Source organism: Lepidochelys kempii, chromosome 4, assembly GCF_965140285.1.
Source record: "Lepidochelys kempii isolate rLepKem1 chromosome 4, rLepKem1.hap1, whole genome shotgun sequence".
NCBI classification, from domain to species: Eukaryota; Metazoa; Chordata; order Testudines; family Cheloniidae; genus Lepidochelys; species Lepidochelys kempii.
In genome coordinates this window covers 8,736,566-8,751,782 of record NC_136383.1, presented here as the reverse complement: position 1 = coordinate 8,751,782, position 15,217 = coordinate 8,736,566, and the positions used below count along the sequence as shown (strand labels likewise).

At 41.9% G+C, this 15,217-nt stretch overlaps 1 protein-coding gene across 8 annotated transcripts in view; it reads left to right on the top strand.

Annotated features, from left to right (window-relative positions):
* Positions 1 to 14,229, top strand: part of SLC20A2 (solute carrier family 20 member 2) — a 71,916-nt gene extending 57,687 nt beyond the window's left edge. For 7 of the 8 annotated variants that reach the window (XM_073340278.2, XM_073340272.2, XM_073340275.2 and 4 more), the window contains 3 exons: positions 3,975 to 4,160; positions 4,791 to 4,875; positions 12,266 to 14,229. In XM_073340278.2, the coding sequence (XP_073196379.1) occupies positions 3,975 to 4,160; positions 4,791 to 4,875; positions 12,266 to 12,430 (436 nt within the window). In that variant the 3' untranslated portion in view covers positions 12,431 to 14,229. The remainder of the gene's footprint in view (positions 1 to 3,974; positions 4,161 to 4,790; positions 4,876 to 12,265) is intronic. The other variant, XM_073340279.2, reaches the window with a different exon arrangement.
* The last annotated feature ends 988 nt before the right edge of the window (positions 14,230 to 15,217 follow it).

The window sequence follows — 15,217 nt, the reverse complement described above, 5'->3', positions numbered from 1 at the left end:
CACGGCCAATATTCATAACTTCAAATACAAAAATGATACATGCATGCAAATAGGATTAATAGATTCAGTAGATCATGACCTTTACATAGATATGTTACATGTCATACGTAGCGTAGAACATATTCCAGTTATGTCATGTATATTCATAAGCATATTTCCATAAAGCCTTATGAGGAGCACCGTCACAGTGGCACCCAGAATTGGACACAGAACTCCAGCCAAGGCTTCACCAGTGCCAAAAGAAGTGGGACGATTACCTCCCATCTGTTACATACAACACTCCTGTTAATACACCCCAGAATATTAGCCTTTTTTGCAACTGCATCACATTGTTGACTTATGTTCAATTTGTGATCCCCTATAATCCCCAGATCCTTTTCAACAGTACTACCACCTAGCCAGTTATTCCCCATTTTGTAGTTGTGCATTTCATTTTTCTTTCCTAAGTGAAGTATTTTGCATTTATCTTGGAGACTTCAGACCAATTCTCCAATTTGTCATTTTGAATTCTAATCCTGTCTTCCAAAGTGTATGCAGCCTCTCCCATTTTAGTGTTATCTGCACATTTTGAAAGCATATTCTCCACTCCACTGTCCAAGTCATGTAATGAAAATATTGAATAGTACTGGATCCAGGACTGATCCCTGTGGAACTCCACTAGATATGCCCTCCCAGTTTGACAGCAAACCCTTGATAACTACTATTTCAGTATGGTCTTTCAACCAGTTGTATATGCAACTTAAAGTAATTTCATCTAGCACAAACTTCCAAAGTTTGGTTATGAGAATGTCATGTAGAACTATGTCAAAAGTCTTCCTAAAATCAGTGTTTATCATGTCTACTGCTTCTCCCCTATTTACCAGGCCAGTAACTCTGTTGAAGGAAATTAGGTTGGTTTGGTATGGTTTGTTCTTGACAAATTTGTGCTGGCTATTCCTTATAATCCTGTTCTACTCTAGGTGCTTACAGATGGATTGTTTAATAATTTATTCTAGTATCTTTCCAGGTATCGAAGTTAGGCTGCCTGGTCTATAATTCAGCAGGTCCTCCTTGTTCCCCTTTGAAAGTTAACTACTGTGTTTGCCCTTCTCCAGTCCTCCGAGACCTCATGTGTCCTCCATGAGTTCTCGAAGATCATTGCTAACAGTTCCAAGATTGCTTCAGCTAGTTCCTTAAGACTAAGTATTTTTGGATGAATTTCATCAGGCCCTCCTGATTTGAGTACATCCAACTTATCTTAATATTCTTGAACCTATTCTTTCCATATTTTGGCTTGCATTCCTTCCCCCTTGTTGTTAATGTTAATTGTATTGAGTATCTCATCACCATTTCACTTTTTAGTGAAGACTGAAGCAAAATAGGCATTAAACACCACAGACTTCTTGATGTCATCAGTGATTGGCTTTCCTTCCCCGCTGAGTAGAGAACCTCACGTTCCTTTGTCTTTTTCTTTCTCCTAATGTACTCATAGAACCTCTTCTTATTGCCTTTTATGGAACTCATTTTTTGCCTTAGCCCTTCGGATTTTCTTCCTACATGCTTGTGCTATTCTTTGATACTCCTCCTTAGCAATTTGTCCTTGCTTCCACTTTCTGAAGGATCCCTTTGTGATTTTCTGGTCACTAAAGAGCTCCTGATGGAGCCATATTGCCCTCTTCCTATTTTTCCTATCTTTCGTTCACACTGGAATAATTTGCTGTTGTGCCTTGAGACGGTGCCAGCTCTCCTGAACTCCTTTTCCCCCTTAGATTTTCTTCCCATTGGATCCTACCTACCACTTCCCTGTTTGTTAAAGTCTGCTCTTTTGAAGTCCGCTGTCCTTATTGTGCTGCTCTGTCTTTCCTTTCCTCTCCTCAGAATCATGACACACTCACTCTGATCAACTTAAGCCATAAAAATGTTAAATATGTTCCCTCTACATGTATTTGGTGAGGAAATATTTAAAATTATTTAATGTCTGTTCCTTTAGGCTGGCTTCACACATTCCTACATTTTTTTTTCCTAATGAGAAAATATGAAACATCAACAGAATAATGCGGATGTTAAATTTGAGCCAGCCAACATAGCAGATGTAAACTCTGATCAAGGAACTCTGATGTGTTGCTAGAAACTGCAGATTTTTCCTTGAATGTCACCATATTCTTCCATAATTCTGACTCTTAAGTCACTGAAAGGAATCCCTAAAGACCACAGAGTAACAGCATTGAGTTGAGAGTTTAGATGCAGCATTTAATTTAGAGTTAGGTCTCTCCCCTTTTATGTCATTCTGCCTTGATTAGCTGCAGGGCAACACTTCTCATCAGCATTAAGGCATAAGGAGAAGATGTTGCACATACTGGTGTTGCTGATACTTTCAGAGTGCAAGTCAGAGGTGTGTACAGAGCTGGCTTACAAGCTCCCTGGTGCCCTTCTCTGACCTTGGCACAGCTTCTGGGCAGAGCTGGGTCCACGGTGTCATGTCAGGCTGCTTTACCTTGTAATAGCTGTAAATGGCCACAAAAGGTTGATGTTGCAGCCAGAGTTTAATGTGGTACAGAGGCACACCAGCCATGCCCCAGTGTTGCCCGTCCCTGAGCATTCAAAGATTGGATTTAATTTAAAAAAAAAACAAAACGGTTACCTTCTCATAACTGCTGTTCTTCGAGATGTGGTGTTCATGTCCATTCCAATCAGGTGTGCACACCTGAATGACAGCTGGAAGATTTTTCCCATAGCAGCATCCGTCGGGCCGCCCTGGGCGCCCCCTGGAGTCGCGCCTTCATGGCGCTCAGTATAGAGCCCGGTCGACCTGCCACCCCCTCAGTTACTTGTTGCCGGCTACTCCGACAAAGGAGAAGGAGGGTGGATATTGGAATGGACATGAACAACACTGGGCGGGAGGGATAGTTCAGTGGTTTGAGCATTGGCCTACTAAACCCAGGGTTGTGAGTTCAATCCTTGAGGGGGCTTGGGATGCAAGAGGGGTGCGAGGTGCAGGCAGGGAGTTGGGGGACGGGGTTCAGGCTCCGGCCCGGTGCCACTTACCTAAAGTGGCTCTGGGGTGGCAGCAGTGCACACCGGGACCAGGGCAGGCTCCCTGCATGCCTGCCCTGGCCCCGCAACACTCCTGGAAGTGGCCGGAACCACGTCCCTGCACGGCCTCTGGGGGAGCGGGGGGCACAGGGCTCCAGGCGCTGCCCTTGCCATGCCTCCAGGTACCTCCCCTGAACCTCCCATTGGCCGCAGTTCCCCGTTCCCGGCCAATGGAAGCTGCAGGGGGTGGTGCCTGGAGGCAAGGGCAACGCATGGAGCCCTCTTGCCCCCTCCCCCCCGGGCCCCAGGAACATGGTGCCGGCTGCTTCTGAGAGCGGCACGGGGCCTTCGACACCATGGGGGGCGATCCCGTGGGCCGGATCCAAAGCCCGGAGGGGCCGGATCCGGCCCACAGGCAGTAGTTGCCCACCTCTGTTCTATGGCCTATGGTATGTAGAAAATCAGGCTAGAAGATCGAATGATTCCCTCTGGCCTATGAATCTGTGTCTGTTCTCTCCCCCACCTTTGGTGAAATGGATATAATTTAAAATTCTGTTTTAACAAAATTGTGGAGACATTTGTCCAGCCAGATAGAGCACCTTTTGATACCTGCACTGCAGCAGAAAGAACAGTTGCTCCAGGAGCGACATCTATAAGGTTACCAACTATCTAGCATTTCTGGAAAATTATTTGCGTAATAGAAACTTCTGTCAATTTCTGCCATAGTGATCAACAGTGAAATGTAGGCAACAAGGGGGTCCAGAATTTGGCTTTGATCACATTTGTCACACACGGCAGTCGTCCTTACAAATGACATTGTACGAAGTTTTAATCTATTTCGTGCGATAGGATTAGAATAATGCCACACAGTTTTGGAGAAAAATGAGTACAACAAATGTGACTTGTTGAAAAGCACTTGCCTCTGTTTTTATAACTCCGATGTAATGATTTTATTTTCTCAGCAATGCAATTGGTCCTCTGGTAGCTCTCTGGCTTATATATGAACAAGGAGGTGTAATGCAAGAAGCTGTGACTCCTGTCTGGCTGCTGTTTTATGGAGGTGTTGGGATCTGTGTAGGTCTCTGGGTCTGGGGTAGAAGAGTTATCCAGACTATGGGTAAAGACCTCACACCAATCACACCTTCGAGGTATGTACAAGATTACTAATTTGATTGCCTGAATTTCTAATAGGATCTAGTTTGAGAAATTGCTGCTCTAGTTTTATTTTTAATTGTGTGGACTGCTGGGTTTGCTTTTGATTTGATTCTAATGGTAACCCATTTGACCCTTTACCTTGTTAAAAAAATCCCTGTAACTTAATGTGGTGTGAATTTGAATTGTAGAGGTCTAGTTGACAAAAGTATTCCACTGCTGTCCTAATTAACATGGGAAACTATGAAATTTGGAAATGACAAAATTAGCTTTTCCTCATGTGCTTCATAACATTAAAAAATATTAATCTGACTCTTATTTTTGCTTTAATGCATACTAGACCTCTGCTGCCGCTAACCTAATGACTAATTAAGCATGATTCACTGGACTGTAGAGTAGTAAAACGGCCTGAAGCAGTGAGCTGTGCAATCAGTTTAATGCAGATAACTAGTGTGTATTGTTTCCATTATTCAGTAGTCCATTGTTCTCCCAATGTAATTCTATGACCAATTCAGTTGGAAGTAAACAATTGAAGAAGATACTGGTAAGACATTGGCACACTGCATGGTGTCAGTCCAAACTGATACAAAGAGTGACTGTGAAGTGTTTTCTTATGCTTCCTGCAGTGGATTCACTATTGAGTTGGCTTCGGCGTTCACAGTTGTGGTAGCTTCCAATGTTGGACTTCCTGTCAGTACTACACACTGCAAGGTATGCTTTTGCCATGTGACTGCAGTCATGGCAGTCTGGACTGTACATCTTTAAGTTTGCTGCTCAGGTCGCTGTACAATGGCATGATTCAATGCAGGAAAAAGCTGAAATAGTTCTCTTCTGCAAGGCAAAATCAAATTTATTTTGAGGCATGGCCAAGTTCTGTTCTTTCAAAAACAAAAAAAAAAAGATATTTTCATCAGTGTAGAACTGGAAAAGTTTACTGTAAAAAATACATTTTTGATTTTCAGATTGAGAATCAGTTGTAACTGGGGCATAGGAGCGTACAGGGTTTGAACTCGGTAGACTCTGCCCAAAGTGACCCTTCACAAATATATCATCCACAGCTCTAAAGAGAGAATGATCACAAGCAAAATTAAACAGTTTCATGGTATGTTGGGAGTAGAAGTAGCTGATGTGCTTTCCTTTGATCATGCCATTTGAGCCTAGATCTGTAGCATTCCTGCGTGTTCAGAAGCTATGACACCTTCCATCGTTCATACTTCACTGTCTTGATAAGTGCATGGCATGGGATTTCCTTCATGTAACTCTTATACTACAACCTTTCCATCTATCTTTTTTTATTTCTTCACAGTGGATTTTGCATTGAAGTAATGTGTGCGCTAACGGTACTTGTAGCCTCAAATGTGGGTATTCCAATAAGCTCCACTCATTGCAAGGTATTGGAGTTTGCAGTGATAATATCAACCTAGAACAGTCAAATTATGAGCAATGCTGATCATTGCATTTTGCCTTCATTATGTTATGCACCAAATAGATTTTGATGACCACAAACAAACAAACAAAAAAAAAAGATTACATTCAAAAGAACTGAGCAATTGCACAAAAGGGTGGAAAGTTTAAGGTTCTTATCATAATGTTAATTTGGGCAGTGTGAATCTGACCAGTGTAGTAGTGTAGTTTACTGTTCACAGTGTTACATTTACACCTTATTGTAGACTTAGGTAGTCAAGTTAACATATGTTTAGTGGTCTTATGTTGAGCACCCTCAATAAAGCATGAGGAAACTCTCATACAGTGTACGTGCAACATGTAATGTTCAGACAAAAGCTTAAATTGCTAACTATGGCGAGTAGGAATGCAACATTCCTATTCCGTGAGAAGCTCCGAAATTTAAAAGGAAAAAATCCGTAGTTTTGCAACGGCCAGACCCCTGTCCCTGTGGAGAGATCCAGGAAGGCACAGAGTCCCTGTGGCTTTAGTCACTAACCCCTAAACGTTCGGTACCTTTCAGCTGTTCCAAGGTATAACATTTGTGAGCCAAGCCGGTTCCATCTACAAGGAGCCAATTGTAGCAGCAGACCCTGGAACTTTTGGTTTTGGCCATTGGTTCACATGCCAGAAATTACTCGAACTAGGCTTTTAGCAGTTAGCCTGTATTTATTCTAATCCATGAAGCCTACGATTTAACACACAGGGGCTTCTGAATAGCTTATGCTGAACGTGACAGGCAGATTTGATTAGCTTGTCCAGCACTGAAATAGCAATGGCAAATGGGTGTTATAAACATCCTCTGTACAGAAGTGTGTATTTTAGCAGGCACCACTGTTGAATGCAGAACTACTTGTTCTATACATCTGTAGTTAAGCAGAGCATATGAAGGCAAACTGCACGGGTTTGAAACCAATCTGAAGGTAGCTGTCATCGAATGTCCACAAATCATTTTAGTTTTTCTCTTTTGAAGTTTTAACTGCTTTCCTAATCTTTAATCCATCAAATCATGATTAATAAACTAAACTTTCATAATGTTTAGAGCTGGTTTTACCAATGCCATCATTGCTGATATCTTTTTAAATTCCAAGAAAAAACTCAAAGTTCCATCTTGCTTACACACTAAACCAGGTTACTGTATCAAATGTCAGTCTTACACAATAGATTGGAAATACAAGCGGATACAAAAATTGTGTAAAACGTATAATATACATAGGGGTTCTGATTGTAAGCTTTAACTGATAAAACACCCCAATATCAAAACCAGACAAAACACCTGTTTTTTATCCAATAAACGCCAGACATGTTTACTTGTATCTAAGGGCTTGTTTACACAGGGCAGTAACGTGGACTGTGGTGGAGTGATTTCTAAAGTGCACTAATATGTTGCACATTAATTGGTCCATGTAGACGCTGCTGGTGCGCACCAAAGGTTCACTGGAGTGCTTTAACGGAGTGCTGTTTGAGAGAGTTCTGCATTAAAGTGTACTAGGGAACTTTACAAATACTGCTCATTACAATATTTACAAAGCGCCTTGAAAGATCCTGATTTTTGAACCTTGAAAGACCCAGAAGTGTAGGACTGGAAGGGAATTCAGTAGATCAACTAGTCCAGTCCTGTGCACTCAAGGCAGGACTAAGTAATAACTAGACCATTCCTGGCAGATGTTTGTCTAACCTGGTCTTAAAAACCTCCAATGACGGAGATTCCACAGTCTCCCTAGGCAATTTATTCCAGTGCTTAACTATCCTGACAGTTAGGAAGTTTTTCCTCATGTCCAACCTAAACCTCCCTTGCTGCAATTTCAGCCCGTTGCTTCTTGTCCTATCCTCAGAGGTTAAAGAGAACAATTTTTCTCCCTCCTCCTTGTAACAACCTTTTATGTACTTAAGTGTCATCATGTCCCCTCTCGGTCTTCTCTTCTCAGTACTAAACAAACCAGTTTTTTCAATCGTCCCTCATAGGTCATGTTTTCTAGACCTTTAAATCATTTTTGTTGTTCTCCTCTGGACTTCCTCCAGTTTGTCCAAATCTTTCCTGAAATGTGGCTCCCAGAACAGGACACAATACTCCAGCTAAGGCCTTATCAGTGCAGAATAGAGCAAAAAATTTACTTCCTGTGTCTTGCTTACAACACTCCTGCTAATACATCCCAGAATGATGTTCGCTTTTTTTGCAACAGTGATATACTCTTGACTCATAGTTAGCTTGTAGTCCATTATAACCCACAAATCCCTTTCCACAGTACTCCTTCCTAGGCAGTCATTTCCCATTTTGTATGGGTGCAATTGATTGTTCCTACCTAAGTGGAATACTTTACATTTGTCTTTATTGAATTTCATCCTGTTAACTTCAGACCATTTCTGCAGTTTGTCCAGATCATTTTGAATTTTAATGCTGTCCTTCAAAACACTTGCTATCCTCTCCCAATTTAGTATCGTCCCAAACTTTATAAGTGTACTCACTATGCCATTATTTACAAAGATATTGAACAGACCCAGACCCAGGACTGATCCCTATAGGACCCCATTTGATATGCTCTTCCAGCTTGACTATGAATCACTGATAACTACTCTCTGGGAATGGATTCCCAACCAGTTATGCACCCACCTTGTAGTAGCTCCATCTAGGTTGTATTTCCCTGGTTTGTTTATGAGACAGTCATGAGAGACAATATCAAAAGCCTTACTAATGTCAAGATATACCACATCTACTCCTTCCCCCCATCCACAAGGCTTGTTACCCTGCCAAAGAAAGCTATCAGGTTGGTTTGATATGATTTGTTCTTGAGAAATCCATGCTGACTTTTACTTATCACCTTGTTACTTTCTAGGTGTTTGCAAATTGATGTGCGTGGTTATTTGCTCCATTATATTTCTGGGTACTGAAGTTAAGATGACTGGTTTATAATCTCCCGGGTTATCCTTATTCCCCTTTTTATAGCTTGGCATTATTTGCCTTCTTCCAGTCCTCTGGAATCTCTCCCGCCTTCCATGAGTTTTCAAAGATAATCGCTAAAGGCTCAGATATCTCCTCAGTCAGCTCCTTGAGTATCCTAGGATGTATTTCATCTGGCCTGCTGACCTGAAGACATCTAACTTGTCTAAGTAATTTTTAACTTGTTTTTAATCTCTAACCTCAGATCCTACCTCATTATCACTGGTATTCACTATCTTAAATGTCCAATCACTACTAAACGTTTTGGTGAAAACAAATAAAATAGTCATTTAGCACTTCTGCCATTTCCACATTTTCGTTATTGTCTTTCCCCCATCACTGAGTAATGGGCCTACCCTGTCCTTGGTCTTCCTCTTGCTTGTATATGTTGAATGTTTTCTTGTTACCCTTTATGTCTCTAGCTAGTTTAATTTCATTTTGTCCCTACATGATTGTGCTGGAGATTTTTTATATTCATCCTTTGTAATTTGACCTAGTTTCCACTTTTTTAGGGTTCTTTTTTGAGTTTCAGATCATTAAAGATCTCCTGGTTAAGCCAGGGAGGTCTCTAACCATATTTCCTATCTTTCCCACACAGTGGAATAGTTTGCGGTTGTGCCCTTAATAATGTCTCTTTGAAAAACTGCCAATTCTCTTGAACTGTTTTTCCCCTTAGACTTGCTTCCCATGGGATCTTACCTACCAATTCCCTGAGTTTGCTAAAGTCTGCCTTCTTGAAATCCATTATCTTTATCGTGCTGTTTTCTCTCCTATCATTCCTTAGAATCATGAATTCTATCATTTCACGATCACTTGCAGCCAAACTGCCATCCACTTTCAAATTCTCAACCAGTTCCTCCCTATTTGCCAAAATCACATCTAGAACAGCCTCTCCCCTAGTTGCTTTCTTCACCTTCTGAAATAAAAAAATGTCTCCAATACATTCCAAGAACTTGTTGGATAATCTGTGCTCTGCTGCGTTATTTTCCTAACTGATGTCTGGGTAGTTGAAGTCCCTCATCACCACCAAGTCCTGTGCGTTGGATGATTTTGTTAGTTGTTTAAAAAAAAGTCTTATGCACCTTTTGTTCCTGGTTAGCTGATCTGTAGTGGATCCTTACCATGACATCAGCCTTGTTTTTTACCCCTTTTATCCTTATCCAGAGACTTTCAACAAGTCTGTCTCCTATATCCATCTCATCCTCAGTGCACGTGTACACATCTCTGATTTACAAGGCAACAACTCCTCTCTTTTTTCCTTGCCTGTCCTTCCCATGCAAGCAAACATCTACATAAAACTCAAAAATTGCTATAAATAACCCCCCCAAAAAGAAGCCCTAAATGTATCATCACAATCCTTTCTAGACACAGTTTTCTTTGGACCAAGGGGCTATTCAGAAATCTGCTGTTGTTGTGTTTTTCTTTATTTAGGCTGGTTGCCGCTCCACCTCTAGACAACTGCAAACCATCTGGGGCCATCTACAATACTTGCCAGCCCCAGACTAGTGTATCAGTGACTGATGGGTTTATTCAGATTAAATGTTACATAGCTAATAAATTTCTCTTTGAACAGATTTTTATACCCTCATGACCTTATTAGGTGAAATCTTCTCTTAATTTATTCCCTCAGGGAAAGTGTCTCTCTTCACCCTCTCCTAAAACACCTTGCTCTGCCCAATGTCACTAAACCTCTTTAAATGCAAGGAAGTTTTTATTTTAAAAAATTAATGTGGTTCAGTCTAGTCCAGGCAAAGATGCCATTTAGGACCAAATCCAGCTCCGCTTTGCGCTCAGTGGAAAGATTCCTGTTGATAACAGTGCGACTGGGATTGGGGCCTTCCTTTAGGAAGGATGCTCAGCCACAATATGGTAGCATGCCCACAAGCTCTTCTGTTAGCCTAGCTCATATCCATTCTTTAGGCTTTCACCCATATGGCAAGACAGTTAATCCTATACCATGGTGCTGGACATAGCTGACCAGTAGCTTTCATGACCATAGACTCCAAGCAGCCAGAGACAGAAGAGCTGCAAGTTCTTCTAGCTCTGCTCTCTGACACAGCACGTTTGTCCATATTATAGTGTCTAGTTTTAAATGCCCTAACAAATGGGGCTTTCAGCGCTTTCCTCAGGCAATTATGCCCCCGTTTGATAGATCTGTCAGCAATTCTTCCCCTGCTAGCCTCACTTTTCCCTTTAATTGTTGAAGAACACCATTAAATTCAGTCTGTGGAATTTTTGTTTCTTCCATGTTGGAAGGATTTCTTGCTATTTTAACATTGGCTTCTATGGAGTTACACAGATTTTATACCAGCTGAGGAGGCCCAAGATGCTGCTTCAGGAGTTGAAAGAAAATACAATTTAGAAAAACTTCCCGGGCATACTTGTTTCCACAAACTGTTTTAAAATGGTTAGGTTCCTCCCACCCCCAAGAAACTTCAATCTCAAACGATTTATTTCATACTCAAAAAAGTGGACTTGTAGCTGGTGAATTTCCTGATCTGAAAATGTAGTGAAAGGAAGTTAGATTTTAACCGTCTCCCTTGCTGAGTCTTATTCTGATGCAGTAATGTACCAGTTACTGCTAGATCCCCACAAGGCACTTCCTAACAGAGAAGCTTTTTCTGTTTCCAGTTCCCAGCTAATAAGAGTCGTGCCGCTACTAATAAATGTTTTATGTCCTCAAGTGGCCACATCATTAATTGCATTACTTCTCGGGCCAGAGGAACTCTATGTCCCAGTTATTAATTTGTAATCCTGCCGTAATCCTCTGGGCAATATTTCCTGAGATGAATAAAACATTCCTCTAGTCCGTTGCTGCCCATAGGTGGTGTTATACTTCGCTGAAGTAAGCCACCATTGCTACAATACTTAAAAAACTATCTCCCGTACAGTAGTACGTACATAGAAGTTGATCTGCCAAACCCTTCTGTTAACTATTCCTCAAAGGGTATTTCTCTGTTAACACCCTCTTGCCTTGACGTCCACACTGATTGAATTCTCCACATCATGAGGCTGGTCTAGTCATTTGTAGGAAGGGCTATGAACATTTGATACAAGGAGAGTTGCTGTGATTAGTGATTGGCACAGGAGCCCAGGTTTTACACTAGAAAACATACTTGGCAGACTGCATAGGTTTTTATTTTTTAGATTTCAGTAGCACCCAAAATGTGCAAGATGTTTGGCAAACACCAAGGACAACTCAGTCCTTGCACCAAAGAGCTCTCGGTCTAAGGCCTCAGTTCTGCAACGAGCCCTACACAGTAAGATCCCTTTGCCCATGCAGGGCCTATGGAAGTCAACAGGCTCTAGGTGGGTGCAGTGCTCTGCCTAAATAGAGGTCATTGCAGGATTGGGGCCTAAAAAGGCAGAGGCACATAGAATTGCATTTATACGAGTAGAGTTAATTGCCATTTGACTGAGATACCGGAATCTAATTAAGCTGGCTTCAAGTTGATGCATATACTATGAAAGACATTTAAGAGTCAGCTGCTGGGAGAGTTTTTCCTTCATTTTTTTTTAACCCCAGCAACCTGCAAGTGTTAAATTCCAGCCTTCCTTTAACAAAGCATCAGTCTTCACTGAAGTCTGCATTATTTTAAGATCTTGGCTACTTACATTGCTGGGTATCAGCTGATTGGCATTGGGTTGATCATAGAAGTCTCTTAGAGGCTTTTTGATGTTAACCTTGTATCTCCTTAACCCTCTTCTCAAACTCCTAAGGTTGGTTCAGTGGTGGCAGTCGGCTGGATACGTTCAAAGAAGGCTGTTGACTGGCGTCTGTTCCGCAACATCTTTCTGGCCTGGTTTGTGACAGTTCCTGTCGCTGGCTTGTTCAGTGCTGGAGTCATGGCGATCTTGATGTATGGGATTCTGCCCTATGTCTGAATTGCCACTTCCTGCACGAAACACCCATGGGGGGAGGAGAGGGAGGAGAAAAGCCTTTGCTAACCTGTCCAACGGAAATGCTAGTTGGCAAGGATTCATCTTCCATATCTAACTTCTTATCTACTGTATATAACAATGTGTCATATTGGTGACATGGTGATATAATGTGGTGCCGTTCTTATATATTAAAGAAATATATGCATATAGTAGGGAATAGTACCTAAGTTATAATATAAGTGGGGTGAAAATATTGCCTAGAATTTAATATTTAGTAAAGTTTGTACATAATGTAACATTTCAGTGGTGATTTTTTTAATCTTTTAAAGAAGAGTATGGATTGGGAAATGTTTCTTGTCTATTTGATATAAGATAAAGCGAGGTACAGGATTGCATAACATGAATTTTTTTAAAGTTAAAAGATACTGGAACAAAACATGTGCATAAGTGCTTTTCGTAAGATAACTTTGTTCATATCAGATTGATCTTTGTGTACAATACTATATGGCAACTGCTTTTGTAAATACTTACAAACAGTAACTTTTTAATGGTGCATTTCCCTTATATATTTTGGATAAGAAAGTTTAGAAAGTACCAAAGAAGCAGGGAAATAGCTTGCTAGAGTTATGTTGTTGTCAACCTGTGTGTGTACCTGTTTGTTCTCACTTCTAATTAAAGATTGTTTTCACTAAGCTATCACCAGCAAAGCTGGGATAGTACTGTTCATGTTTGATTGTAACTAGCAAAAAAGTATTTTACAGTTATGCTTGTTCTCGTTATTCTGTATGCTTAACACTACTGTTCATGTGATTAGTCAACTAACTAAATTATGTTTTGAATCTGAAATACACTAAATATTCATCTTCCATCTTCCCTCACCCCTATCAAATCTGAACTCAGTCCTGCCATCAACCTGAACAGGAGCAAGATCAAGCCTTAAATATCTTCTCCTTCCCCAGTAGTTCTCCACCGCAGAATATCAGAGAAATGGGTGGGTGATTACATGGCCAGTACTCTAAAGTCACGCATAGAAATTGAGGAAGGTAGGTAGGTAATAAGTGTGCCTGGCACTTGGGGATTAGAAAGTAATGAATAATAATGGGCCCTGCCCCATGAATGAATTGCTTTCAGGAGTACAGTTGTGTAATTGAGGCTATCGGATCAGCCTGTGTTATGGTTACTAACAAACACTCTAGGGCCAGGTTTGCATGTTGGGTAGCACCCTCCTCCACACGTAGCCCTGTGTTCTTCAGTGGAATAAGATGCTGCTCATTGTGACTAAGAGCAGGCCTGCACGGCAGTCTGAGGTGGGACTGCAGCACAGACAGACATGCCTGAACCAGCATGGCTGAAAGTAGCAGGACAGATATGGTGGCATAGGCCTCGGTGCAGGCTGGGTACAAACTTGCATTCCTCGCCTACCCTGCTGTTTTTAGCCACTCTGCAATCACACTGCAGATTGTGGTGTAGACATGAGCTGTGCGGGGATGAGAGTCCGGCCTGAGACTAACAGAGTCTGTGGATACCCATGTTAAGGTTGAGATTGTCACAGCAGTGCAGAACATGGAACAAGCGTGGCTTAAATCTCAGCCTAGAAGGCTTGATGCCATTCAGGCTGAGGTTACTGTTCTGGGGGTGGAAGACAGTGTTTGGATGGAGATGGGAACCTAGTACTGTTTAAATGCTGCTAAAATTTTGATAGACAAACATTCTTGGTACTCTGTTATGACTTTTTCCATTGGTCATTCATACTAAATTTATAATAAAAAGATAAATAGCCCCTAGTTTGTTTGCCTTGTGAATTTTTTGAACATTACTCATCTGCGTCAGACATGACTGGAAAGGGCACAAGTGCTAAAGATTTCTTACTGTGGGCAGCTAGAACTTACACTTTGTATTTGTTCAGATCCTGGTTGGTTTTTGTCCACTTGAGTCCTTGGATAGATTTGGACAATCACATAGTAGTAGCTCAAATAAAAGCTCTGTGTACAGCAAACAACCCCTTCCATGATTTCTGTTGGTCTGGCAATCCCAGCACACACCCACCTCTCTCTTGAATCACCACAGTCTGGTCCAGTGAGGGCTCCTGTCGCAAGCGTCATGGGTGGATGCATTTTAAGGTGTCCCCTCGGTACTGCCATGTATTCAGCAACTCCTGCCCTGCTGTCTGGTTCAAACAGGGCGCTCTAGGGAAACTCCCCTTCAGCGGAAGCCACAAACGTTTCCATCATGATGGTTTCATGCTTCAAGAGCACTGCCCCTGTAATCTCGCTCTGTGGTCTAGCAAGGGCACCCACTCTGGGCTTCAGGGTCACTGGGCTCTTGAACGGAGACCCGCATCTCAATCCCTTCTGCCCTGGGTATTTCCAGGCTTCATGTCCCCTGACTATACTGTGAAATCCCAAGGAAGAGACTGCCTAAGCAGGCCTGCTTCTTTTGTATTCAGAGACCAAAAGTGCAATTGCCCACCATTATAAGGTACCACACGGCACTTCCTATGCAAGCCTACCTTATTCATAAGGTAAAAGCACTACAGAGAAAACATTAACAACAAAAGAACCTACATGCCTGCTAATAAGCTTACCAGAGCTTACCACAGATCTAACAGGCCTCTGGCAGGAACAGGCCTTAAAAACCCCATCCAAGAGGTCTCCTTGTGGTTTCAAGTTCACCACAGCTTCAGCTCGGAACTAGCATGGTCTTTATTAGGCCCCAGTAGGCCCAGTCCTTCCGGCCCCACCTTAGGATTGGGCTACTTCATGGACCAGGTGTCCTGACCATTTGCTGGAT